General features: G+C 57.4%; 1 protein-coding gene across 1 annotated transcript in view; it reads right to left on the bottom strand.

The window, feature by feature from the left end:
* Positions 1-6: 6 nt before the first annotated feature.
* LOC140107093 (ephrin-A3-like) overlaps positions 7-27,979 on the bottom strand; it is a 59,606-nt gene continuing 31,633 nt past the window's right edge. Inside the window, exons 2-5 of the mRNA XM_072131645.1 lie at positions 21,320-21,609; positions 12,740-12,805; positions 12,578-12,655; positions 7-837 (exon numbers count right to left, since the gene is read on the bottom strand). Of these exons, the coding sequence (XP_071987746.1) occupies positions 716-837; positions 12,578-12,655; positions 12,740-12,805; positions 21,320-21,609 (556 nt within the window). The 3' untranslated portion in view covers positions 7-715. The remainder of the gene's footprint in view (positions 838-12,577; positions 12,656-12,739; positions 12,806-21,319; positions 21,610-27,979) is intronic.

The following is a 27,979-nucleotide window of genomic DNA, read 5'->3' as shown; positions in this document are numbered from 1 at the left end:
TTCACAGAAGACAACCACGGGGGTCTATGTACAGCTCAGAGGGGTCCGGCCATGTATACAGCATCGCACACCGTATACACATGAGAGATAAGTATATACAACGCCCTATAGGGGTCCTGCACCCACCATGGCCCCCCCCCCCACAGAGAACCAGCACGTGCAGTCCCATCGTCCATTGCATCAGGGGAACACGGAGGGAGTTGGACACAATTGGCACCGAGAAGTGTTTGCGTGGAACATTTGGTTTGTTTCGGGTTCTGCTACAGTGCACGGATGCACACGGGCCGGCGCTGATCCAGAGAGGGGACGGTAAGGCTGACTAACACGATGGTCCTGCACGCGTCTTGTCCTCGCAGGGTCCTAGCGGGCGTAGGCACTCAAGTAATAACAGCCCACAGCTATGGCTGCCACGTCTCTACATCGGGGCCGCAGCGTCTCCAAGCTCCCGGCCGCGGCTCCTCGCTCCAGTTTATTGAAATCACTGATGACATCTCTTGACCGTGACCTGCGGGGGTCCACTGGTGTCCGCTCTGTGGTCGCGCGGCTGCAGGTTGAGTCATTGTAAAGTAGAAAAAGAGGAGAAAATATGGAGGACGCCGCTCCAAACTCCAGCCGCAGCCCAACCCGCGCGGTCCTGATCCAGTTCTTACTGTGGACTTTGTTCTGGTGTTAGTTTTTTCCAGTTGCAAGGTCTTCGGTCCTGACACGACTAAAACTACGACGCTAAGAGCGTCATCAGCAGCAGAGACACCGCGACAGTCAGGTGTAAGTGTTCCCGCTTCGGGCTCGTCCCACTGATGCTCTTCTCCAGTTTGGGGATCTCTGGATTAAAGTTACCTGAAAAAGAAGAGATCAGAGGTGAGAGGACGAGGACGTGAAGGGCTAACCATTACCCTATAGATGCTTCATAGCCAGCAGCTCCCTCAGGGGCTCCCTGCATCCACAAACGGCGTTTAAAGGCCAAGACTAATTTCAGGAGGGGACAGAGAAGAGGGGATGAGAAATACCGACAAGGGGGATCAGGGGATACGGAAAGACCGAAGAAAGCATCAAAGAGAAACACGAAGACCATGACCCTAGAGGACGTATGTGGAGTATAGGGTCAGGAAGGCCCTAAAGGATGTCTACGAAGCAAGCAGGAGGGGGACGAGTGTGGTCGGGGAGGTGGACGCCTACGCAGGAGGGGGACGAGTGTGGTCGGAGAGGTGGACGCCTACGCAGGAGGGGGACGAGTGTGGTCGGAGAGGTGGAAGCCTAGGCAGGAGGGGGACGAGTGTGGTCGGAGAGGTGGACGCCTAGGCAGGAGGGGTACGAGTGTGGTCGGAGAGGTGGAAGCCTAGGCAGGAGGGGGACGAGTGTGGTCGGAGAGGTGGAAGCCTACGCAGGAGGGGGACGAGTGTGGTCGGGGAGGTGGACGCCTACGCAGGAGGGGGACGAGTGTGGTCGGAGAGGAGGAAGCCTAGGCAGGAGGGGGACGAGTGTGGTCGGAGAGGTGGACGGCTAGGCAGGAGGGGGACGAGTGTGGTCGGAGAGGTGGACGCCTAGGCAGGAGGGGGACGAGTGTGGTCGGAGAGGTGGACGGCTAGGCAGGAGGGGGACGAGTGTGGTCGGAGAGGTGGAAGCCTAGGCAGGAGGGGGACGAGTGTGGTCGGAGAGGTGGAAGCCTACGCAGGAGGGGGACGAGTGTGGTCGGGGAGGTGGACGCCTACGCAGGAGGGGGACGAGTGTGGTCGGAGAGGTCGACGCCTAGGCTGGAGGGGGACGAGTGTGGTCGGAGAGGTGGAAGCCTAGGCAGGAGGGGGACGAGTGTGGTCAGAGAGGTGGACGCCTAGGCAGGAGGTGGACGAGTGTGGTCAGGGAGGTGGACGCCTAGGCAGGAGGGGGACGAGTGTGGTCAGGGAGGTGGACGCCTAGGCAGGAGGGGGACGAGTGTGGTCAGAGAGGTGGACGCCTAGGCAGGAGGTGGACGAGTGTGGTCAAAGAGGTGGACGCCAAGGCTGGAGGGGGACGAGTGTGGTCGGGGAGGTGGACGCCTAGGCAGGAGGTGGACGAGTGTGGTCGGGGAGGTGGACGCCTACGCAGGAGGGGGACGAGTGTGGTCGGGGAGGTGGACGCCTACGCAGGAGGGGGACGAGTGTGGTCGGGGAGGTCGACGAGTGTGGTCAGAGAGGTGGACGCCTAGGCAGGAGGGGGACGAGTGTGGTCAGAGAGGTGGACGCCTAGGCAGGAGGGGGACGAGTGTGGTCAGAGAGGTGGACGAGTGTGGTCAGAGAGGTGGACGCCTAGGCAGGAGGTGGACGAGTGTGGTCGGGGAGGTGGACGCCTAGGCAGGAGGTGGACGAGTGTGGTCGGGGAGGTGGACGCCTACGCAGGAGGGGGACGAGTGTGGTCGGGGAGGTCGACGAGTGTGGTCGGGGAGGTCGACGAGTGTGGTCAGAGAGGTGGACGCCTAGGCAGGAGGTGGACAAGTGTGGTCAGAGAGGTGGACGCCTAGGCAGGAGGTGGACGAGTGTGGTCGGGGAGGTGGACGCCTACGCAGGAGGGGGACGAGTGTGGTCGGGGAGGTCGACGAGTGTGGTCAGAGAGGTGGACGCCTAGGCAGGAGGGGGACGCCTAGGCAGGAGGTGGACGAGTGTGGTCAGAGAGGTGGACGCCTAGGCAGGAGGTGGACGAGTGTGGTCGGGGAGGTGGACGCCTAGGCAGGAGGTGGACGAGTGTGGTCGGGGAGGTGGACGCCTACGCAGGAGGGGGACGAGTGTGGTCGGGGAGGTCGACGAGTGTGGTCAGAGAGGTGGACGCCTAGGCAGGAGGGGGACGAGTGTGGTCATAGAGGTGGACGCCTAGGCAGGAGGGGGACGAGTGTGGTCAGAGAGGTGGACGCCTAGGCAGGAGGTGGACGAGTGTGGTCAGAGAGGTGGACGCCTAGGCAGGAGGTGGACGAGTGTGGTCGGGGAGGTGGACGCCTACGCAGGAGGGGGACGAGTGTGGTCGGGGAGGTGGACGCCTACGCAGGAGGGGGACGAGTGTGGTCGGGGAGGTCGACGAGTGTGGTCAGAGAGGTGGACGCCTAGGCAGGAGGGGGACGAGTGTGGTCAGAGAGGTGGACGCCTAGGCAGGAGGTGGACGAGTGTGGTCAGAGAGGTGGACGCCTACGCAGGAGGGGGACGAGTGTGGTCGGGGAGGTGGACGCCTACGCAGGAGGGGGACGAGTGTGGTCGGGGAGGTGGACGCCTACGCAGGAGGGGGACGAGTGTGGTCGGGGAGGTCGACGAGTGTGGTCAGAGAGGTGGACGCCTAGGCAGGAGGGGGACGAGTGTGGTAAGAGAGGTGGACGCCTAGGCAGGAGGTGGACGAGTGTGGTCAGAGGTGGACGCCTAGGCAGGAGGTGGACGAGTGTGGTCGGGGAGGTGGACGCCTAGGCAGGAGGGGGACGAGTGTGGTCGGGGAGGTCGACGAGTGTGGTCAGAGAGGTGGACGCCTAGGCAGGAGGTGGACGAGTGTGGTCAGAGAGGTGGACGCCTAGGCAGGAGGTGGACGAGTGCGGTCGGGGAGGTGGACGCCTACGCAGGAGGGGGACGAGTGTGGTCGGGGAGGTCGACGAGTGTGGTCAGAGAGGTGGACGCCTAGGCAGGAGGTGGACGAGTGTGGTCAGAGAGGTGGACGCCTAGGCAGGAGGTGGACGAGTATGGTCAGAGAGGTGGACGCCTAGGCAGGAGGTGGACGAGTGTGGTCGGGGAGGTGGACGCCTACGCAGGAGGGGGACGAGTGTGGTCGGGGAGGTCGACGAGTGTGGTCAGAGAGGTGGACGCCTAGGCAGGAGGGGGACGAGTGTGGTCAGAGAGGTGGACGCCTAGGCAGGAGGTGGACGAGTGTGGTCAGAGAGGTGGACGCCTAGGCAGGAGGTGGACGAGTGTGGTCGGGGAGGTGGACGCCTACGCAGGAGGGGGACGAGTGTGGTCGGGGAGGTCGACGAGTGTGGTCAGAGAGGTGGACGCCTAGGCAGGAGGGGGACGAGTGTGGTCAGAGAGGTGGACGCCTACGCAGGAGGGGGACGAGTGTGGTCGGGGAGGTCGACGAGTGTGGTCAGAGAGGTGGACGCCTAGGCAGGAGGTGGACGAGTGTGGTCAGAGAGGTGGACGAGTGTGGTCGGGGAGGTGGACGCCTACGCAGGAGGGGGACGAGTGTGGTCGGGGAGGTCGACGAGTGTGGTCAGAGAGGTGGACGCCTAGGCAGGAGGGGGACGAGTGTGGTCAGAGAGGTGGACGCCTAGGCAGGAGGTGGACGAGTGTGGTCAGAGAGGTGGACGCCTAGGCAGGAGGTGGACGAGTGTGGTCAGAGAGGTGGACGCCTAGGCAGGAGGTGGACGAGTGTGGTCGGGGAGGTGGACGCCTACGCAGGAGGGGGACGAGTGTGGTCGGGGAGGTCGACGAGTGTGGTCAGAGAGGTGGACGCCTAGGCAGGAGGGGGACGAGTGTGGTCAGAGAGGTGGACGCCTAGGCAGGAGGGGGACGAGTGTGGTCGGGGAGGTGGACGCCTACGCAGGAGGGGGACGAGTGTGGTCGGGGAGGTCGACGAGTGTGGTCAGAGAGGTGGACGCCTAGGCAGGAGGTGGACGAGTGTGGTCAGAGAGGTGGACGAGTGTGGTCGGGGAGGTGGACGCCTACGCAGGAGGGGGACGAGTGTGGTCGGGGAGGTCGACGAGTGTGGTCAGAGAGGTGGACGCCTAGGCAGGAGGGGGACGAGTGTGGTCAGAGAGGTGGACGCCTAGGCAGGAGGTGGACGAGTGTGGTCAGAGAGGTGGACGCCTAGGCAGGAGGTGGACGAGTGTGGTCGGGGAGGTGGACGCCTACGCAGGAGGGGGACGAGTGTGGTCGGGGAGGTCGACGAGTGTGGTCAGAGAGGTGGACGCCTAGGCAGGAGGGGGACGAGTGTGGTCAGAGAGGTGGACGCCTAGGCAGGAGGTGGACGAGTGTGGTCGGGGAGGTGGACGCCTAGGCAGGAGGTGGACGAGTGTGGTCGGGGAGGTGGACGCCTACGCAGGAGGGGGACGAGTGTGGTCGGGGAGGTCAACGAGTGTGGTCAGAGAGGTGGACGCCTAGGCAGGAGGTGGACGAGTGTGGTCAGAGAGGTGGACCCCTAGGCAGGAGGTGGACGAGTGTGGTCGGGGAGGTCGACGAGTGTGGTCAGAGAGGTGGACGCCTAGGCAGGAGGTGGACGAGTGTGGTCAGAGAGGTGGACGAGTGTGGTCGGGGAGGTCGACGAGTGTGGTCAGAGAGGTGGAAGCCTAGGCAGGAGGGGGACGAGTGTGGTCAGAGAGGTGGACGCCTAGGCAGGAGGTGGACGAGTGTGGTCGGGGAGGTGGACGCCTAGGCAGGAGGTGGACGAGTGTGGTCGGGGAGGTGGACGCCTAGGCAGGAGGTGGACGAGTGTGGCCGGGGAGGTGGACGCCTAGGCAGGAGGGGGACGAGTGTGGCCGGAGAGGTGGACGCCTAGGCAGGAGGGGGACGAGTGTGGTCGGAGAGGTGGACGCCTAGGCAGGAGGGGGACGAGTGTGGCCGGAGAGGTGGACGCCTACGCAGGAGGGGGACGAGTGTGGTCGGGGAGGTCGACGAGTGTGGTCAGAGAGGTGGACGCCTAGGCAGGAGGGGGACGAGTGTGGTCAGAGAGGTGGACGCCTAGGCAGGAGGTGGACGAGTGTGGTCAGAGAGGTGGACGCCTAGGCAGGAGGTGGACGAGTGTGGTCGGGGAGGTGGACGCCTACGCAGGAGGGGGACGAGTGTGGTCGGGGAGGTCGACGAGTGTGGTCAGAGAGGTGGACGCCTAGGCAGGAGGTGGACGAGTGTGGTCAGAGAGGTGGACGCCTAGGCAGGAGGTGGACGAGTGTGGTCAGAGAGGTGGACGCCTAGGCAGGAGGTGGACGAGTGTGGTCGGGGAGGTGGACCCCTAGGCAGGAGGTGGACGCCTACGCAGGAGGGGGACGAGTGTGGTCGGGGAGGTCGACGAGTGTGGTCAGAGAGGTGGACGCCTAGGCAGGAGGTGGACGAGTGTGGTCAGAGAGGTGGACGCCTAGGCAGGAGGTGGACGAGTGTGGTCGGGGAGGTCGACGAGTGTGGTCAGAGAGGTGGAAGCCTAGGCAGGAGGGGGACGAGTGTGGTCAGAGAGGTGGACGCCTAGGCAGGAGGTGGACGAGTGTGGTCGGGGAGGTGGACGCCTAGGCAGGAGGTGGACGAGTGTGGCCGGGGAGGTGGACGCCTAGGCAGGAGGGGGACGAGTGTGGCCGGAGAGGTGGACGCCTAGGCAGGAGGGGGACGAGTGTGGCAGGAGAGGTGGACGCCTAGGCAGGAGGGGGACGAGTGTGGCCGGAGAGGTGGACGCCTAGGCAGGAGGGGGACGAGTGTGGTCGGAGAGGTGGACGCCTAGGCAGGAGGGGGACGAGTGTGGCCGGAGAGGTGGACGCCTACGCAGGAGGGGGACGAGTGTGGTCGGGGAGGTCGACGAGTGTGGTCAGAGAGGTGGACGCCTAGGCAGGAGGGGGACGAGTGTGGTCAGAGAGGTGGACGAGTGTGGTCAGAGAGGTGGACGCCTAGGCAGGAGGGGGACGAGTGTGGTCAGAGAGGTGGACGAGTGTGGTCAGAGAGGTGGACACCTAGGCAGGAGGTGGACGCCTAGGCAGGAGGTGGACGAGTGTGGTCGGGGAGGTGGACGCCTACGCAGGAGGGGGACGAGTGTGGTCGGGGAGGTCGACGAGTGTGGTCAGAGAGGTGGACGCCTAGGCAGGAGGTGGACGAGTGTGGTCGGGGAGGTGGACGAGTGTGGTCGGGGAGGTGGACGCCTAGGCAGGAGGTGGACGAGTGTGGCCGGGGAGGTGGACGCCTAGGCAGGAGGGGGACGAGTGTGGCCGGAGAGGTGGACGCCTAGGCAGGAGGTGGACGAGTGTGGTCAGAGAGGTGGACCCCTAGGCAGGAGGTGGACGCCTACGCAGGAGGGGGACGAGTGTGGTCGGGGAGGTCGACGAGTGTGGTCAGAGAGGTGGACGCCTAGGCAGGAGGTGGACGAGTGTGGTCAGAGAGGTGGACGAGTGTGGTCGGGGAGGTCGACGAGTGTGGTCAGAGAGGTGGAAGCCTAGGCAGGAGGGGGACGAGTGTGGTCAGAGAGGTGGACGCCTAGGCAGGAGGTGGACGAGTGTGGTCGGGGAGGTGGACGCCTAGGCAGGAGGTGGACGAGTGTGGTCGGGGAGGTGGACGACTAGGCAGGAGGTGGACGAGTGTGGCCGGGGAGGTGGACGCCTAGGCAGGAGGGGGACGAGTGTGGCCGGAGAGGTGGACGCCTAGGCAGGAGGGGGACGAGTGTGGCCGGAGAGGTGGACGCCTAGGCAGGAGGGGGACGAGTGTGGTCGGAGAGGTGGACGCCTAGGCAGGAGGGGGACGAGTGTGGCCGGAGAGCTGGACGCCTACGCAGGAGGGGGACGAGTGTGGTCGGGGAGGTCGACGAGTGTGGTCAGAGAGGTGGACGCCTAGGCAGGAGGGGGACGAGTGTGGTCAGAGAGGTGGACGCCTAGGCAGGAGGTGGACGAGTGTGGTCAGAGAGGTGGACGCCTAGGCAGGAGGTGGACGAGTGTGGTCGGGGAGGTGGACGCCTACGCAGGAGGGGGACGAGTGTGGTCGGGGAGGTCGACGAGTGTGGTCAGAGAGGTGGACGCCTAGGCAGGAGGGGGACGAGTGTGGTCAGAGAGGTGGACGCCTAGGCAGGAGGTGGACGAGTGTGGTCAGAGAGGTGGACGCCTAGGCAGGAGGTGGACGAGTGTGGTCGGGGAGGTGGACCCCTAGGCAGGAGGTGGACGCCTACGCAGGAGGGGGACGAGTGTGGTCGGGGAGGTCGACGAGTGTGGTCAGAGAGGTGGACGCCTAGGCAGGAGGTGGACGAGTGTGGTCAGAGAGGTGGACGCCTAGGCAGGAGGTGGATGAGTGTGGTCGGGGAGGTCGACGAGTGTGGTCAGAGAGGTGGAAGCCTAGGCAGGAGGGGGACGAGTGTGGTCAGAGAGGTGGACGCCTAGGCAGGAGGTGGACGAGTGTGGTCGGGGAGGTGGACGCCTAGGCAGGAGGTGGACGAGTGTGGCCGGGGAGGTGGACGCCTAGGCAGGAGGGGGACGAGTGTGGCCGGAGAGGTGGACGCCTAGGCAGGAGGGGGACGAGTGTGGCCGGAGAGGTGGACGCCTAGGCAGGAGGGGGACGAGTGTGGCCGGAGAGGTGGACGCCTAGGCAGGAGGGGGACGAGTGTGGCCGGAGAGGTGGACGCCTAGGCAGGAGGGGGACGAGTGTGGCCGGAGAGGTGGACGCCTACGCAGGAGGGGGACGAGTGTGGTCGGGGAGGTCGACGAGTGTGGTCAGAGAGGTGGACGCCTAGGCAGGAGGGGGACGAGTGTGGTCAGAGAGGTGGACGAGTGTGGTCAGAGAGGTGGACGCCTAGGCAGGAGGGGGACGAGTGTGGTCAGAGAGGTGGACGAGTGTGGTCAGAGAGGTGGACGCCTAGGCAGGAGGTGGACGAGTGTGGTCAGAGAGGTGGACGCCTAGGCAGGAGGTGGACGAGTGTGGTCAGAGAGGTGGACGCCTAGGCAGGAGGTGGACGAGTGTGGTCGGGGAGGTGGACGCCTACGCAGGAGGGGGACGAGTGTGGTCGGGGAGGTCGACGAGTGTGGTCAGAGAGGTGGACGCCTAGGCAGGAGGGGGACGAGTGTGGTCAGAGAGGTGGACGCCTAGGCAGGAGGTGGACGAGTGTGGTCAGAGAGGTGGACGCCTAGGCAGGAGGTGGACGAGTGTGGTCGGGGAGGTGGACCCCTAGGCAGGAGGTGGACGCCTACGCAGGAGGGGGACGAGTGTGGTCGGGGAGGTCGACGAGTGTGGTCAGAGAGGTGGACGCCTAGGCAGGAGGTGGACGAGTGTGGTCAGAGAGGTGGACGCCTAGGCAGGAGGTGGACGAGTGTGGTCGGGGAGGTCGACGAGTGTGGTCAGAGAGGTGGAAGCCTAGGCAGGAGGTGGACGAGTGTGGTCAGAGAGGTGGACGCCTAGGCAGGAGGTGGACGCCTAGGCAGGAGGTGGACGAGTGTGGTCGGGGAGGTGGACGCCTAGGCAGGAGGTGGACGAGTGTGGTCGGGGAGGTGGACGCCTAGGCAGGAGGTGGACGCCTAGGCAGGAGGTGGACGAGTGTGGCCGGGAAGGGTGGACGCCTAGGCAGGAGGGGGACGAGTGTGGCCGGAGAGGTGGACGCCTAGGCAGGAGGGGGACGAGTGTGGCCGGAGAGGTGGACGCCTAGGCAGGAGGTGGACGAGTGTGGTCGGGGAGGTGGACGCCTAGGCAGGAGGGGGACGAGTGTGGCCGGGGAGGTGGACGCCTAGGCAGGAGGGGGACGAGTGTGGCCGGAGAGGTGGACGCCTAGGCAGGAGGGGGACGAGTGTGGCCGGAGAGGTGGACGCCTAGGCAGGAGGGGGACGAGTGTGGTCGGAGAGGTGGACGCCTAGGCAGGAGGGGGACGACTGTGGCCGAAGAGGTGGACGCCTACGCAGGAGGGGGACGAGTGTGGTCGGGGAGGTCGACGAGTGTGGTCAGAGAGGTGGACGCCTAGGCAGGAGGGGGACGAGTGTGGTCAGAGAGGTGGACGAGTGTGGTCAGAGAGGTGGACGCCTAGGCAGGAGGGGGACGAGTGTGGTCAGAGAGGTGGACGCCTAGGCAGGAGGTGGACGAGTGTGGTCAGAGAGGTGGACGCCTAGGCAGGAGGTGGACGAGTGTGGTCGGGGAGGTGGACGCCTACGCAGGAGGGGGACGAGTGTGGTCGGGGAGGTCGACGAGTGTGGTCAGAGAGGTGGACGCCTAGGCAGGAGGGGGACGAGTGTGGTCAGAGAGGTGGACGCCTAGGCAGGAGGTGGACGAGTGTGGTCAGAGAGGTGGACGCCTAGGCAGGAGGTGGACGAGTGTGGTCGGGGAGGTGGACGCCTAGGCAGGAGGTGGACGAGTGTGGTCGGGGAGGTGGACGCCTAGGCAGGAGGTGGACGAGTGTGGTCGGGGAGGTGGACGAGTGTGGTCGGGGAGGTGGACGCCTAGGCAGGAGGTGGACGAGTGTGGTCGGGGAGGTGGACGCCTAGGCAGGAGGTGGACGCCTAGGCAGGAGGTGGACGAGTGTGGTCGGGGAGGTGGACGCCTAGGCAGGAGGTGGACGAGTGTGGTCGGGGAGGTGGACGCCTAGGCAGGAGGTGGACGAGTGTGGTCGGGGAGGTGGACGCCTAGGCAGGAGGTGGACGAGTGTGGTCGGGGAGGTGGACGCCTAGGCAGGAGGTGGACGAGTGTGGTCGGGGAGGTGGACGCCTAGGCAGGAGGTGGACGAGTGTGGTCGGGGAGGTGGACGCCTAGGCAGGAGGTGGACGAGTGTGGTCGGGGAGGTGGACGCCTAGGCAGGAGGTGGACGAGTGTGGTCGGGGAGGTGGACGCCTAGGCAGGAGGTGGACGAGTGTGGTCGGGGAGGTGGACGAGTGTGGTCGGGGAGGTGGACGAGTGTGGTCGGGGAGGTGGACGAGTGTGGTCGGGGAGGTGGACGCCTAGGCAGGAGGTGGACGAGTGTGGTCGGGGAGGTGGACGCCTAGGCAGGAGGTGGACGAGTGTGGTCGGGGAGGTGGACGCCTAGGCAGGAGGTGGACGAGTGTGGTCGGGAGGTGGACGCCTAGGCAGGAGGTGGACGAGTGTGGTCGGGGAGGTCGACGAGTGTGGTCAGAGAGGTGGACGCCTAGGCAGGAGGGGGACGAGTGTGGTCAGAGAGGTGGACGCCTACGCAGGAGGGGGACGAGTGTGGTCGGGGAGGTCGACGAGTGTGGTCAGAGAGGTGGACGCCTAGGCAGGAGGTCGACGAGTGTGGTCAGAGAGGTGGACGCCTAGGCAGGAGGGGGACGAGTGTGGTCAGAGAGGTCGACGAGTGTGGTCAGAGAGGTCGACGAGTGTGGTCGGGGAGGTGGACGCCTAGGCAGGAGGTGGACGAGTGTGGTCGGGGAGGTGGACGCCTAGGCAGGAGGTGGACGAGTGTGGCCGGGGAGGTGGACGCCTAGGCAGGAGGGGGCGAGTGTGGCCGGGGAGGTGGGCGACTGTGGTCGGGGAGGTGGGCGAGTGTGGTCGGGGAGGTGGACGACTGTGGTCGGGGAGGTGGACGACTGTGGTCGGGGAGGTGGACGACTGTGGTCGGGGAGGTGGACGACTGTGGTCGGGGAGGTGGACGACTGTGGTCGGGGAGGTGGACGACTGTGGTCGGGGAGGTGGACGACTGTGGTCGGGGAGGTGGACGACTGTGGTCGGGGAGGTGGACGACTGTGGTCGGGGAGGTGGACGACTGTGGTCGGGGAGGTGGACGCCTAGGCAGGAGGGGGACGAGTGTGGCCGGAGAGGTGGACGCCTAGGCAGGAGGGGGACGAGTGTGGCCGGAGAGGTGGACGCCTAGGCAGGAGGGGGACGAGTGTGGCCGGAGAGGGGGACGAGTGTGGTCGGGGAGGTGGACGAGTGTGGTCGGGGAGGTGGAGAAGTGTGGTCGGGGAGGTGGACGCCTAGGCAGGAAGGGGACGAGTGTGGTTAGAGAGGTGGAAGCCTAGGCAAGAGGGGGACGAGTGTGGTCGGAGAGGTGGACGCCTAGGCAGGAGGGGGACGAGTGTGGTCGGAGAGGTGGACGCCAAGGCTGGAGGGGGACGAGTGTGGTCGGAGAGGTGGACGCCAAGGCTGGAGGGGGACGAGTGTGGTCGGAGAGGTGGACGGCTAGGCAGGAGGGGGACGAGTGTGGTCGGAGAGGTGGAAGCCTAGGCAAGAGGGGGACGAGTGTGGTCGGAGAGGTGGACGCCTAGGCAGGAGGGGGACGAGTGTGGTCGGAGAGGTGGACGCCAAGGCTGGAGGGGGACGAGTGTGGTCGGAGAGGTGGACATCTAAACAGGGGAGGGATGAGAGCAGCCGTACAGTAGCTTCCGCCATGGTCTCGTTATCGGCCTCCACAATTGGCAGGTGACAGTAATATTTCGGTCACATGAGCTCCAGCCGCCTGAAGCATCTGCACCAAACATGTGTTATTTACTTGAGAGCAGGAGATGCCGTGTTGTACCCGGAGCAGCAGGCTATCCTGGAGACTATGTGAGGGCTCGGACCTCTAGAGGGAGATGGAGGAGCTGGCAGGGTGCGGAGGTCTGGCTGGCTGCGAGCACAGGAAGAAGAAGCCGAGGCCAGAGCAATCATTGTCTACGCTCCAGGAACGAGGCGTCTTAGTAACGGCCGCTCACGGCTCATTCACTAATCCTCGTCATACACTCGTCTTGGCTGCAATCCTGGAGACGTCTCATGAGGAGCACAGGGAAGGAGTCTTGTCTGCAGACCATCTTGTAGACCCCTGCACTATATCTGATGGCACAAGGACAACCCTGGAGCAGCACGATGAGGGAACCCCACAACCATGAGGAGAAGGAGGGATCCACGGATCTTGGGCTCTCCAGGATCAGATCAGGAGAAGTCATTCTCTGAAGATCCTGCAGATGGAGACAAAGGGCCACAGGACGGAGCGGACTCACCTAGATCCTCGATCTTCACCTCGGGTCCTATCGTGAACTGGGGCAGAGTGGGCGCCTGCTTCTCTCCCGAATGGGCAGCTGTGGAGGAAGGACAACACATAAATCCCCATCACTGCCAGGACCTTACACCATGTCCCCCCCACAAGAGGCGAAGCTACTCACTGGTGGAGCAGCACACCAGCACCTTCATCTTCAGGCACGAGCGCCGGTGGTTGTGGGTCGGCGTGGCTGGACGGAAACAAAAACACAAAAGAAAGTCAATGGAAAACCCAAAGATAACGAGAGGAAAGGCGGAGGGTCCTGCGACCATGTCCCCCGGCACCCCGGCCTCTCGGGCCCCCGGCCTCTCGGGCCCCCGGCACCCCGGCCTCTCGGGCCCCCGGCACCCCGGCCTCTCGGGCCCTCTCAGGCACCCCGGCCCTCTCAGGCACCCCGGCCCTCTCAGGCACCCCGGCAGGACATGTCAGGGTTAATGGAGCACACGCTGCAGTATTATTCAACGCCCACTCTTCCCACTAGGGGGCAGCGTGTACCAACATGGCGACTGCTGAGCTCAGTGTGAGGAGCACATCATACAACACAACACCAGCATAACACCCTGCAAGTACACAGGTGCCTGACCAAGTGTGCACTCCAATCATACTCACAGATATAGTAGTACTCGTGTCCCGCTCTCCTCCTATACTCACAGATATAGTAGTACTCGTGTCCCGCTCTCCCCCTATACTCACAGATATAGTAGTACTCGTGTCCCGCTCTCCTCTATACTCACAGATATAGTAGTACTCGTGTCCCGCTCTCCCTCCTATACTCACAGATATAGTAGTACTCGTGTCCCGCTCTCCTCTATACTCACAGATATAGTAGTACTCGTGTCCCGCTCTCCTCCTATACTCAAAGATATAGTAGTACTCGTGTCCCGCTCTCCCCTATACTCACAGATATAGTAGTACTCGTGTCCCGCTCTCCTCTATACTCACAGATATAGTAGTACTCGTGTCCCGCTCTCCTCTATACTCACAGATATAGTAGTACTCGTGTCCCGCTCTCCTCTATACTCACAGATATAGTAGTACTCGTGTCCCGCTCTCCTCTATACTCACAGATATAGTAGTACTCGTGTCCCGCTCTCCTCTATACTCACAGATATAGTAGTACTCGTGTCCCGCTCTCCTCTATACTCACAGATATAGTAGTACTCGTGTCCCGCTCTCCTCTATACTCACAGATATAGTAGTACTCGTGTCCCGCTCTCCTCTATACTCACAGATATAGTAGTACTCGTGTCCCGCTCTCCTCTATACTCACAGATATAGTAGTACTCGTGTCCCGCTCTCCTCTATACTCACAGATATAGTAGTACTCGTGTCCCGCTCTCCTCTATACTCACAGATATAGTAGTACTCGTGTCCCGCTCTCCTCTATACTCACAGATATAGTAGTACTCGTGTCCCGCTCTCCTCTATACTCACAGATATAGTAGTACTCGTGTCCCGCTCTCCTCTATACTCACAGATATAGTAGTACTCGTGTCCCGCTCTCCTCTATACTCACAGATATAGTAGTACTCGTGTCCCGCTCTCCCCCTATACTCACAGATATAGTAGTACTCGTGTCCCGCTCTCCCCCTATACTCACAGATATAGTAGTACTCGTGTCCCGCTCTCCTCTATACTCACAGATATAGTAGTACTCGTGTCCCGCTCTCCTCTATACTCACAGATATAGTAGTACTCGTGTCCCGCTCTCCTCTATACTCACAGATATAGTAGTACTCGTGTCCCGCTCTCCTCTATACTCACAGATATAGTAGTACTCGTGTCCCGCTCTCCTCTATACTCACAGATATAGTAGTACTCGTGTCCCGCTCTCCCCCTATACTCACAGATATAGTAGTACTCGTGTCCCGCTCTCCCCCTATACTCACAGATATAGTAGTACTCGTGTCCCGCTCTCCTCTATACTCACAGATATAGTAGTACTCGTGTCACGCTCTCCTCCTATACTCACAGAAATAGTAGTACTCGTGTCCCGCTCTCCTCTATACTCACAGATATAGTAGTACTCGTGTCCCGCTCTCCCCTATACTCACAGATATAGTAGTACTCGTGTCCCGCTCTCCTCCTATACTCACAGATATAGTAGTACTCGTGTCCCGCTCTCCTCCTATACTCACAGATATAGTAGTACTCGTGCCCGCTCTCCTCTATACTCACAGATATAGTAGTACTCGTGTCCCGCTCTCCTCTATACTCACAGATATAGTAGTACTCGTGTCCCGCTCTCCTCTATACTCACAGATATAGTAGTACTCGTGTCCCGCTCTCCTCTATACTCACAGATATAGTAGTACTCGTGTCCGCTCTCCTCCTATACTCACATATATAGTAGTACTCGTGTCCGCTCTCCTCCTATACTCACAGATATAGTAGTACTCGTGTCCCGCTCTCCTCCTATACTCACAGATATAGTAGTACTCGTGTCCCGCTCTCCTCTATACTCACAGATATAGTAGTACTCGTGTCCCGCTCTCCCCTATACTCACAGATATAGTAGTACTCGTGTCCCGCTCTCCCTCTATACTCACAGATATAGTAGTACTCGTGTCCCGCTCTCCTCCTATACTCACAGATATAGTAGTACTCGTGTCCCGCTCTCCCTCTATACTCACAGATATAGTAGTACTCGTGTCCCGCTCTCCCCTATACTCACAGATATAGTAGTATGTGTCCCGCTCTCTCTATACCAAGAATATAGTATACTCGTGTCCCGCTCTCCCCTTATACTCACAGATATAGTAGTACTCGTGTGCCGCTCTCCTCTATACTCAACATAGATTAGTGTCCTTCCCGCTCCCTATACTCACAGATATAGTAGTACTCGTGTCCCGCTCTCCTCTATACTCACAGATATAGTAGTACTCGTGTCCCGCTCTCCCCTATACTCACAGATATAGTAGTACTCTCCGTGTCCCGCTCTCCCCTATACTCACAGATATAGTAGTACTCGTGTCCCGCTCTCCCCTATACTCACAGATATAGTAGTACTCGTGTCCCGCTCTCCCTCTATACTCACAGATATAGTAGTACTCGTGTCCCGCTCTCCCCTATACTCACAGATATAGTAGTACTCGTGTCCGCTCTCCTCCTATACTCACAGATATAGTAGTACTCGTGTCCCGCTCTCCTCTATACTCACAGATATAGTAGTACTCGTGTCCCGCTCTCCCCTATACTCACAGATATAGTAGTAGTGTCCGCTCTCTTAGCTTCCTCTATACTCACAGATATAGTAGTACTCGTGTCCCGCTCTCCTCCTACTCACAGATATAGTAGTACTCGTGTCCCGCTCTCCCTCTATTACTAATATAGTAACTCGTGTACCGCTCTCCTCTATACTCACAGATATATAGTACTCGTGTCCCGCTCTCCTCTATACTCACAGATATAGTAGTACTCGTGTCCCGCTCTCCTCCTATACTCACAGATATAGTAGTACTCGTGTCCCGCTCTCCTCTATACTCACAGATATAGTAGTACTCGTGTCCCGCTCTCCTCTATACTCACAGATATAGTAGTACTCGTGTCCCGCTCTCCTCTATACTCACAGATATAGTAGTACTCGTGTCCCGCTCTCCTCCTATACTCACAGATATAGTAGTACTCGTGTCCCGCTCTCCTCCTATACTCACAGATATAGTAGTACTCGTGTCCCGCTCTCCTCTATACTCACAGATATAGTAGTACTCGTGTCCCGCTCTCCTCTATACTCACAGATATAGTAGTACTCGTGTCCCGCTCTCCTCCTATACTCACAGATATAGTAGTACTCGTGTCCCGCTCTCCCTCCTATACTCACAGATATAGTAGTACTCGTGTCCCGCTCTCCTCTATACTCACAGATATAGTAGTACTCGTGTCCCGCTCTCCTCTATACTCACAGATATAGTAGTACTCGTGTCCCGCTCTCCTCTATACTCACAGATATAGTAGTACTCGTGTCCCGCTCTCCCTCTATACTCACAGATATAGTAGTACTCGTGTCCCGCTCTCCCATATACTCACAGATATAGTAGTACTCGTGTCCCGCTCTCCTCTATACTCACAGATATAGTAGTACTCGTGTCCAGCTCTCCCCCTATACTCACAGATATAGTAGTACTCGTGTCCCGCTCTCCCCCTATACTCACAGATATAGTAGTACTCGTGTCCCGCTCTCCCTCTATACTCACAGATATAGTAGTACTCGTGTCCCGCTCTCCTCCTATACTCACAGATATAGTAGTACTCGTGTCCCGCTCTCCTCTATACTCACAGATATAGTAGTACTCGTGTCCCGCTCTCCTCTATACTCACAGATATAGTAGTACTCGTGTCCCGCTCTCCCTCTATACTCACAGATATAGTAGTACTCGTGTCCGCTCTCCTCTATACTCACAGATATAGTAGTACTCGTGTCCCGCTCTCCTCCTATACTCACAGATATAGTAGTACTCGTGTCCCGCTCTCCTCTATACTCACAGATATAGTAGTACTCGTGTCCCGCTCTCCCTCTATACTCACAGATATAGTAGTACTCGTGTCCCGCTCTCCTCTATACTCACAGATATAGTAGTACTCGTGTCCCGCTCTCCCCTATACTCACAGATATAGTAGTACTCGTGTCCCGCTCTCCCTCTATACTCACAGATATAGTAGTACTCGTGTCCCGCTCTCCCTCTATACTCACAGATATAGTAGTACTCGTGTCCCGCTCTCCTCTATACTCACAGATATAGTAGTACTCGTGTCCCGCTCTCCTCCTATACTCACAGATATAGTAGTACTCGTGTCCCGCTCTCCTCCTATACTCACAGATATAGTAGTACTCGTGTCCCGCTCTCCTCCTATACTCACAGATATAGTAGTACTCGTGTCCCGCTCTCCTCCTATACTCACAGATATAGTAGTACTCGTGTCCCGCTCTCCCCCTATACTCACAGATATAGTAGTACTCGTGTCCCGCTCTCCCCTATACTCACAGATATAGTAGTACTCGTGTCCCGCTCTCCCCTATACTCACAGATATAGTAGTACTCGTGTCCCGCTCTCCTCCTATACTCACAGATATAGTAGTACTCGTGTCCCGCTCTCCCCCTATACTCACAGATATAGTAGTACTCGTGTCCCGCTCTCCTCTATACTCACAGATATAGTAGTACTCGTGTCCCGCTCTCCTCCTATACTCACAGATATAGTAGTACTCGTGTCCCGCTCTCCTCCTATACTCACAGATATAGTAGTACTCGTGTCCCGCTCTCCCCTATACTCACAGATATAGTAGTACTCGTGTCCCGCTCTCCTCTATACTCACAGATATAGTAGTACTCGTGTCCCACTCTCCTCCTATACTCACAGATATAGTAGTACTCGTGTCCCGCTCTCCCCTATACTCACAGATATAGTAGTACTCGTGTCCCGCTCTCCCCTATACTCACAGATATAGTAGTACTCGTGTCCCGCTCTCCTCTATACTCACAGATATAGTAGTACTCGTGTCCCGCTCTCCTCTATACTCACAGATATAGTAGTACTCGTGTCCCGCTCTCCCCCTATACTCACAGATATAGTAGTACTCGTGTCCCGCTCTCCCCTATACTAACAGATATAGTAGTACTCGTGTCCCGCTCTCCTCCTATACTCACAGATATAGTAGTACTCGTGTCCCGCTCTCCCTCTATACTCACAGATATAGTAGTACTCGTGTCCCGCTCTCCCCCTATACTCACAGATATAGTAGTACTCGTGTCCCGCTCTCCCCTATACTAACAGATATAGTAGTACTCGTGTCCCGCTCTCCCCTATACTCACAGATATAGTACTCGTGTCCCGCTCTCCCTCTATACTCACAGATATAGTACTCGTGTCCCACTCTCCCTCTATACTCACAGATATAGTAGTACTCGTGTCCCGCTCTCCCCCTATACTCACAGATATAGTAGTACTCGTGTCCCGCTCTCCCCCTATACTCACAGATATAGTAGTACTCGTGTCCCGCTCTCCCCCTATACTCACAGATATAGTAGTACTCGTGTCCCGCTCTCCCCCTATACTCACAGATATAGTAGTACTCGTGTCCCGCTCTCCTCTATACTCACAGATATAGTAGTACTCGTGTCCCGCTCTCCCCCTATACTCACAGATATAGTAGTACTCGTGTCCCGCTCTCCCCCTATACTCACAGATATAGTAGTACTCGTGTCCCGCTCTCCCCCTATACTCACAGATATAGTAGTACTCGTGTCCCGCTCTCCTCTATACTCACAGATATAGTAGTACTCGTGTCCCGCTCTCCTCCTATACTCACAGATATAGTAGTACTCGTGTCCCGCTCTCCTCCTATACTCACAGATATAGTAGTACTCGTGTCCCGCTCTCCTCTATACTCACAGATATAGTAGTACTCGTGTCCAGCTCTCCTCTATACTCACAGATATAGTAGTACTCGTGTCCCGCTCTCCTCTATACTCACAGATATAGTAGTACTCGTGTCCCGCTCTCCCCTATACTCACAGATATAGTAGTACTCGTGTCCCGCTCTCCTCCTATACTCACAGATATAGTAGTACTCGTGTCCCGCTCTCCTCCTATACTCACAGATATAGTAGTACTCGTGTCCCGCTCTCCTCTATACTCACAGATATAGTAGTACTCGTGTCCCGCTCTCCCCTATACTCACAGATATAGTAGTACTCGTGTCCCGCTCTCCTCCTATACTCACAGATATAGTAGTACTCGTGTCCCACTCTCCTCTATACTCACAGATATAGTAGTACTCGTGTCCCGCTCTCCCCTATACTCACAGATATAGTAGTACTCGTGTCCCGCTCTCCCTCTATACTCACAGATATAGTAGTACTCGTGTCCCGCTCTCCTCTATACTCACAGATATAGTAGTACTCGTGTCCCGCTCTCCCCCTATACTCACAGATATAGTACTCGTGTCCCGCTCTCCCTCTATACTCACAGATATAGTAGTACTCGTGTCCCGCTCTCCCCTATACTCACAGATATAGTAGTACTCGTGTCCCGCTCTCCCCTATACTCACAGATATAGTAGTACTCGTGTCCCGCTCTCCTCCTATACTCACAGATATAGTAGTACTCGTGTCCCGCTCTCCCTCTATACTCACAGATATAGTAGTACTCGTGTCCCGCTCTCCTCCTATACTCACAGATATAGTAGTACTCGTGTCCCGCTCTCCCCTATACTCACAGATATAGTAGTACTCGTGTCCCGCTCTCCTCCTATACTCACAGATATAGTAGTACTCGTGTCCCGCTCTCCTCCTATACTCACAGATATAGTAGTACTCGTGTCCAGCTCTCCTCTATACTCACAGATATAGTAGTACTCGTGTCCCGCTCTCCTCTATACTCACAGATATAGTAGTACTCGTGTCCCGCTCTCCCCTATACTCACAGATATAGTAGTACTCGTGTCCCGCTCTCCTCCTATACTCACAGATATAGTAGTACTCGTGTCCCGCTCTCCTCCTATACTCACAGATATAGTAGTACTCGTGTCCCGCTCTCCTCTATACTCACAGATATAGTAGTACTCGTGTCCCGCTCTCCCCTATACTCACAGATATAGTAGTACTCGTGTCCCGCTCTCCTCTATACTCACAGATATAGTAGTACTCGTGTCCCACTCTCCTCTATACTCACAGATATAGTAGTACTCGTGTCCCGCTCTCCCCTATACTCACAGATATAGTAGTACTCGTGTCCCGCTCTCCCTCTATACTCACAGATATAGTAGTACTCGTGTCCCGCTCTCCTCTATACTCCACAGATATAGTAGTACTCGTGTCCCGCTCTCCCCCTATACTCACAGATATAGTACTCGTGTCCCGCTCTCCCTCTATACTCACAGATATAGTAGTACTCGTGTCCCGCTCTCCCCTATACTCACAGATATAGTAGTACTCGTGTCCCGCTCTCCCTATACTCACAGATATAGTAGTACTCGTGTCCCGCTCTCCTCCTATACTCACAGATATAGTAGTACTCGTGTCCCGCTCTCCCTCTATACTCACAGATATAGTAGTACTCGTGTCCCGCTCTCCTCCTATACTCACAGATATAGTAGTACTCGTGTCCCGCTCTCCCCTATACTCACAGATATAGTAGTACTCGTGTCCCGCTCTCCTCCTATACTCACAGATATAGTAGTACTCGTGTCCCGCTCTCCTCCTATACTCACAGATATAGTAGTACTCGTGTCCCGCTCTCCTCCTATACTCACAGATATAGTAGTACTCGTGTCTCGCTCTCCTCTATACTCACAGATATAGTAGTACTCGTGTCCCGCTCTCCTCTATACTCACAGATATAGTAGTACTCGTGTCCCGCTCTCCCCTATACTCACAGATATAGTAGTACTCGTGTCCCGCTCTCCTCCTATACTCACAGATATAGTAGTACTCGTGTCCCACTCTCCTCTATACTCACAGATATAGTAGTACTCGTGTCCCGCTCTCCCCTATACTCACAGATATAGTAGTACTCGTGTCCCGCTCTCCTCTATACTCACAGATATAGTAGTACTCGTGTCCCGCTCTCCCCTATACTCACAGATATAGTAGTACTCGTGTCCCGCTCTCCTCCTATACTCACAGATATAGTAGTACTCGTGTCCCGCTCTCCTCTATACTCACAGATATAGTAGTACTCGTGTCCCGCTCTCCCCTATACTCACAGATATAGTAGTACTCGTGTCCCGCGTGGAACTCGTACCCCAGGGAGAAGGCGCTGTAGCGCTGGAACTTCTCGGAGAACTTGATGGGGCTGTGCGGGGAGTGCGGCCGGTTACATTCCCAGCGCTTGAAGCCCTGGCTGATGTCGCAGGTCCGGTAGCCCTCGTAGTTCACCATATAGAGGATATACTGCTCCATCCGGTGCTCCGCCATCGTCTCGTTATAATGCGGGCAGTAAATGTCCAGGTAGTCGTTCACATTCACCTGAACCGTGTAACCATCGCGGCGTAGACTGCAAAACAGCAAAACAGAGAGACGTCAGCAACGAGACCACCAGAACCAGAACCACAGGATTATATAGAGCTGTGATCACATGGGAAGGAGGAGGAGGAGACGTGTGAGGGCACAGGTGTAAGGTTTGGGGTCTCCTCCCGCTTGTAGTAACGTTGCTGTAGGATTAGGGGTGACGCTGAGCCCCCTGTATCCGGCAGAAGCTCGGATGGTGTCAGACTATGGACATACAATATGGGGAGGCATTAGTGTGGCGCCTCCTGCAGGATGTAGAGGCGGCTGCAGTGTGTGGTGATGGAGATGTGCAGATGTCAGGAGTAACGCTGCGTTGCCTGGAGGGCCGCGTCTCGCTGGCAGCGCCATCACATGACTCCGCGCCCGGCAGCAGATATTCTTAGTGCGTCCCATTTATACCAATTAAGAGGCGGCTCTGAGCCCCCGACAGACAAGTCACTGCCACAGATGAGCGGCACAGCTGGTACACTACTACTACTACCATCATCATCATACAGACTGCCCTGTCCCTGGTACACTACTACCACCACCATCATCCACATGCTGCTCCATCACACGAGAACAGACGCTCTGCCCCCGGCAGTCACTGCCACCACGACAAGGATCGGGCCCTGGGCTATGGCGCTGACATATCTGGGACAGCACTGGTGGCGCGGGGGGGGGGTGGCTGGTATGACGGCCGCAGCGCGCCACAAAGGCTGACCATCTAACGCAGCACAGACCTGGCTACAGCCGCTCAGGCTCTGCCTTTCTGCCCAGAGACCAAATCCACGGAGACTCCTCGGTCACCGCAGCTCCGAGTCCTCCGCCCGCAGCCTCACGCTCTTCAATGGGACTAATTTAAGCCGCCAGGCGCACGCGTCAGGAAAAGTGGAGCAGCGAAGAGGAGGGAGGAAGGCGGGAGGGTTATCCAGCACTACCGGCCGCTTATGGGGAGCCCTGCCGGGGAACGCCAGTGTCCTAGTTACATCCCGCGCTCCAGCAGGCACGGCTCCGCTCATTAATAATGAAGAGCACATCAGACGGACGATACATCAGCCGAGAGCCTGAGTGACCCCGGGAAGAATGGCTCAGGACGGGGAAATCACATCAAGTGGTCCCAACACTGCCGACCCCTGACGTGTGAGCGACCATAGAGAGGAGAACAGGCGGCCATCAACACTGCCAACCCCTGACGTGTGAGCGACCATAGAGCGGAGAACAGGCGGCCATCAACACTGCCGACCCCTGACGTGTGAGCGACCATAGAGCGGAGAACAGGCGGCCATCAACCCTGCCGACCCCTGACGTGTGAGCGACCATAGAGCGGAGAACAGGCGGCCATCAACACTGACGACCCCTGACGTGTGAGCGACCATAGAGCGGAGAACAGGCGGCCATCAACACTGCCGACCCCTGACGTGTGAGCAACCATAGAGCGGAGAACACACGGTTATCAACACTGCCGACCCCTGACGTGTGAGCGACCATAGAGCGGAGAACAGGCGGCCATCAACACTGCCAACCCCTGATGTGTGAGCGACCATAGTGCGGAGAACAGGCGGTTATCAACACTGCCGACCCCTGACGTGTGAGCGACCATAGAGCGGAGGGCACATGGTTATCAACACTGCCGACCCCTGAGGTATGAGCGACCACAGAGCGGAGAACAGGCTGCCATCAACACTGCCGACCCCTGACGTGTGAGCGACCATAGAGCGGAGAACAGGCGGCCATCAACCCTGCCGACAACTGAGGTGTGAGCGACCCAGAGCGGAGAACAGGAAGCCATCAACAGTGCCGACCCCTGAGGTGTGAGCGACCATAAAGCGGAGAACAGGCGGCCATCAACACTGCCGACCCCTGACGTGTGAGCGACCATAGAGCGGAGAACAGGCGGCCATCAACACTGCCGACCCCTGACGTGTGAGCGACTATAGAGCGGAGAACAGGCGGCCATCAACACTGCCGACCCCTGACGTGTGAGCGACCATAGAGCGGAGAACACACGGTTATGAACACTGCCGACACCTGAGGTATGAGCGACTACAGAGCGGAGAACAGGCTGCCATCAACACTGCCGACCCCTGACGTGTGAGCGACCATAGAGCGGAGAACACACGGTTATGAACACTGCCGACCCCTGACGTGTGAGCGACCATAGAGCGGAGAACACACGGTTATGAACACTGCCGACACCTGAGGTATGAGCGACTACAGAGCGGAGAACAGGCTGCCATCAACACTGCCGACCCCTGACGTGTGAGCGACCATAGAGCGGAGAACACACGGTTACGAACACTGCCGACACCTGAGGTATGAGCGACTACAGAGCGGAGAACAGGCTGCCATCAACACTGCCGACCCCTGACGTGTGAGCGACCATAGAGCGGAGAACACACGGTTATGAACACTGCCGACCCCTGACGTGTGAGCGACCATAGAGCGGAGAACACACGGTTATCAACACTGCCGACCCCTGAGGTATGAGCGACCACAGAGCGGAGAACAGGCTGCCATCAACACTGCCGACCCCTGATGTGTGAGCGACCACAGAGCGGAGAACAGGCGGCCATCAACCCTGCCGACAACTGAGGTGTGAGCGACCACAGAGCGGAGAACAGGAAGCCATCAACAGTGCCGACCCCTGAGGTGTGAGCGACCATAAAGCGGAGAACAGGCGGCCATCAACAATGCCGACCCCTGACGTGTGAGCGACCATAGAGCGGAGAACAGGCGGCCATCAACACTGCTGACCCCTGACGTGTGAGCGACCATAGAGCGGAGAACAGGCGGCCATCAACACTACAGACTGTCCAGAAGGAAGCCGTCTCATGTTACCTACAATGTTCCTGGAGCTGAGTCCGCAGCATATGAGGCCCACGAGTTTTTGAGGGGTTACAATACGACTAGGCTGACATATAAATACCTGGCCAACCTTTAATGGATAACATGAGGCCAACACCACGATGCAGTACGCAGGGTAAGGATGCCCCCTCTCCTGGACCACCACATGGTATTGGACTCAACGTAACTGGCTGGAGACCACTTCTTTGGTTGATTTGAAGAGGACCAGAGTAGGAGGTGATTAAGCCCAGGATGGGCCCCGAATGACTGCATGCGGCGTATGACGATGGGGTGGCCACAAGTCAGAGCTGAGAGATTGTAGAAGGCTTCACGGGGTACATACTAATGGCTCCAGCTTGTAGAACAGCGTGAAACAGCTTCCTGCAGATGAGGGGAATCCATTTTACAGAAAAAACTATTGTCCACCTGTCAGATGCTATCGATTGGAAGTCACGTGGATCAAGAGACAGAGGGTTGTGATCAGCATCACAATCAGGGCTCCGATCACCAAGTACTGGACCACCGAGACACAAACTGCGCCCTACGAGAGCCTCAGCAATTAATATCTGTTACAGAAGAGCGGATAAGACACCAGCGGGGTCCGCAGAGAGATTATTGTGCACGGCAGGGGCCCGTGACAAGCGGAAGTCCGCCCGACTAATGTGTCTTCTAAAATAAGGAAGCCAATAGAGTAAAGGGCAAAGGGTAAATATCCCAAACTAGAAGCTCCTAATTCATGACACCCAGGTCATAATGGAAAGCGGACCACTATACTCCAATCCTAGAGGCCACATTACCCTCAACTCACAGAGGAGACGCCAAAAATGTATCCAAGACATATCAGAGCTTAAACCAGAAAGAGATCCAGAATCTACCTCTACACGACGCAAACCTTGGGCACCACGACCTACTGCCAATGAATCCAGAAGAGACACCAGTAACGTGCCGCACATCTCACACATCTGGGATCTGAAGCTTCCCACTCTTCATACACTCGCCTGCAATCCATTCACTTGTTTTTAAGACCAACACTATTCTCCCATCTCTAGGACCTTGAGATCACGGCTCCTCTCTCACACTCATCTATGACCCAGTTTCACAACCTTCTACAATCCTTAATTCACCATTGCTTTCTCACTTTCATCTAAGAGCAATACAGAGATCAAGGATCACCTAGTAGGAAGACACAGCGAGTATCAAGGAGCCAACATTCAGCACCTGAAGCCAAATATCTGGGCTCCTGGGCCACCTGCCTCTGGGATTCACCCAGTCTATTATTCTAGAATATGAGGGCAAATAGAGAGCAGTGAGAGCCAGGCCCAGCCATTATAACCTGTGACGATCCTCCAAGAATCTACTTCTGACTTTGGCTTCAAAGATGTAATACTAGCTGATAATGTAGGGATCCATCTGTATGGCCCGGCCAGGATGCCCCCCCACCTCAAATGCCGGCAGAAGTAGTACCCCATCCACCCCGGAGAGAGATCATTAGTGGGTTCTGCTTTGCAATGATATAAGTGACAGGCTCTGGCCTCAATCTGTTCTCTTCTCTATTGTCCCGCTGAATGCACAAGGGGCGCTCAGAGATGGTCATCCATCTACAGGAGGAAGCCATGCATGAAAGTGACAATTTCCATAGTAATATTAGACAGCCGCTGCCGCCGCTGGCCGGGAACGCTGGGAATTGTGTCTTGGGCATAAGCCTCTAACATATCCGAGTCTCTACAAATCACCTTGACTCCATGATGTCCCCACCAGTCCAATGCTTCACCTGCCACAAAAGGCTGCGACACACCTCTCCCACAGAGGACGCGACTCCTCTACACCAGTACTAACATGGTGCGGCATGAGCCGATCACTGGGGACCACACCCGCTGGGGGGGGGGGGAGGGGTGTAACGAGATTCCAATGTGATGCAGAGGAGAGCGCGGCCATGTGGACTGAACCCTGGGTAGATGTTGCTACATGAAATGCTTCTAGGGAATGGATTGTCCGTTCTCCTCCCTCCATATTGATCCACTAATAATCACGTCCCTTCCGTCCGTGGTCACATGGTGCAATATATTCCATACGAATTCCACTTCATGTCCACATCATATGGCCTCGCCAGAGCGGCAGATGGAAAAGACATCATTTATTACTATCATCATCAACACCAGCCACCCCGCTTGGCCATCAATCCCATTAATTTAACACCAGAGCAAAGAAAATTACTGACCCTAAAATAAAAATCCCAGAAGACAATTACCGCCAAGGTTAGTAGCCTCCATCACTTCCCCCGAGACTGACGCAAGAAGGGGAGGAACACAGCGCTACAAGGGGGCAACATTCAAGGGCAACCAGTGAAGTAGGATGTCAGCAGAGAAGGGTGGCCGTGTAGGGTCCAGGACATCATGAATGGTGGCCGTGTAGGGTCCAAGACATCATGAATGGTGGCCGTGTAGGGTCCAGGACATCATGAATGGTGGCCGTGTAGGGTCCAGGACATCATGAATGGTGGCCGTGTAAGGTCCAGGACATCATGAATGGTGGCCGTGTAAGGTCCAGGACATCATGAATGGTGGCCGTGTAAGGTCCAGGACATCATGAATGGTGGCAGTGTAGGGTCCAGGACATCATGAATGGTGGCAGTGTAGGGTCCAGGACATCATGAATGGTGGCAGTGTAGGGTCCAGGACATCATGAATGGTGGCAGTGTAGGGTCCAGGACATCATGAATGGTGGCCGTGTAGGGTCCAGGACATCATGAGTGGTGGCCGTGTAGGGTCCAGGACATCATGAGTGGTGGCCGTGTAAGGTCCAGGACATCATGAGTGGTGGCCGTGTAGGGTCCAGGACATCATGAATGGTGGCAGTGTAGGGTCCAGGACATGATGAATGGTGGCAGTGTAAGGTCCAGAACATCATGAATGGTGGCAGTGTAGGGTCCAGGACATCATGAATGGTGGCAGTGTAGGGTCCAGGACATCATGAATGGTGGCAGTGTAGGGTCCAGGACATCATGAATGGTGGCAGTGTAGGGTCCAGGACATCATGAATGGTGGCCGTGTAGGGTCCAGGACATCATGAATGGTGGCAGTGTAGGGTCCAGGACATCATGAATGGTGGCCGTGTAGGGTCCAGGACATCATGAATGGTGGCAGTGTAAGGTCCAGGACATCATGAATGGTGGCCGTGTAGGGTCCAGGACATGATGAATGGTGGCAGTGTAAGGTCCAGGACATCATGAATGGTGGCCGGAGCTCCCCAGAGGTCTTAGCTGCCCAGTTCTCATAATAAGAAGACTAAACAGAGTCCTGACCCAGGCTAATCACCCAGGAAGCAGAGCAATTTCTGAGATCTGTAATGTGAACGCTGAACACCGTCTACCAGGCTCCCGGCAGCTGGATTGTCCCATTGTCTCGGACGACCTTCAGTAACTTCTCACTTGGTGGTGGAGTCATCAGGGACTGTGGGAATGAAAAACGCACTGAAGGGAGCAGATTCGGCACTTTTAAAGGTTGTTCTTTCTATAATTACATTGCACCTGG

Source organism: Engystomops pustulosus, unplaced genomic scaffold (genome assembly GCF_040894005.1).
Source record: "Engystomops pustulosus unplaced genomic scaffold, aEngPut4.maternal MAT_SCAFFOLD_112, whole genome shotgun sequence".
Classification (NCBI taxonomy): Eukaryota; Metazoa; Chordata; class Amphibia; order Anura; family Leptodactylidae; genus Engystomops; species Engystomops pustulosus.
The sequence above is the reverse complement of the archived record's forward strand: the minus strand, read 5'-3'. Positions and strand labels throughout refer to the sequence as shown.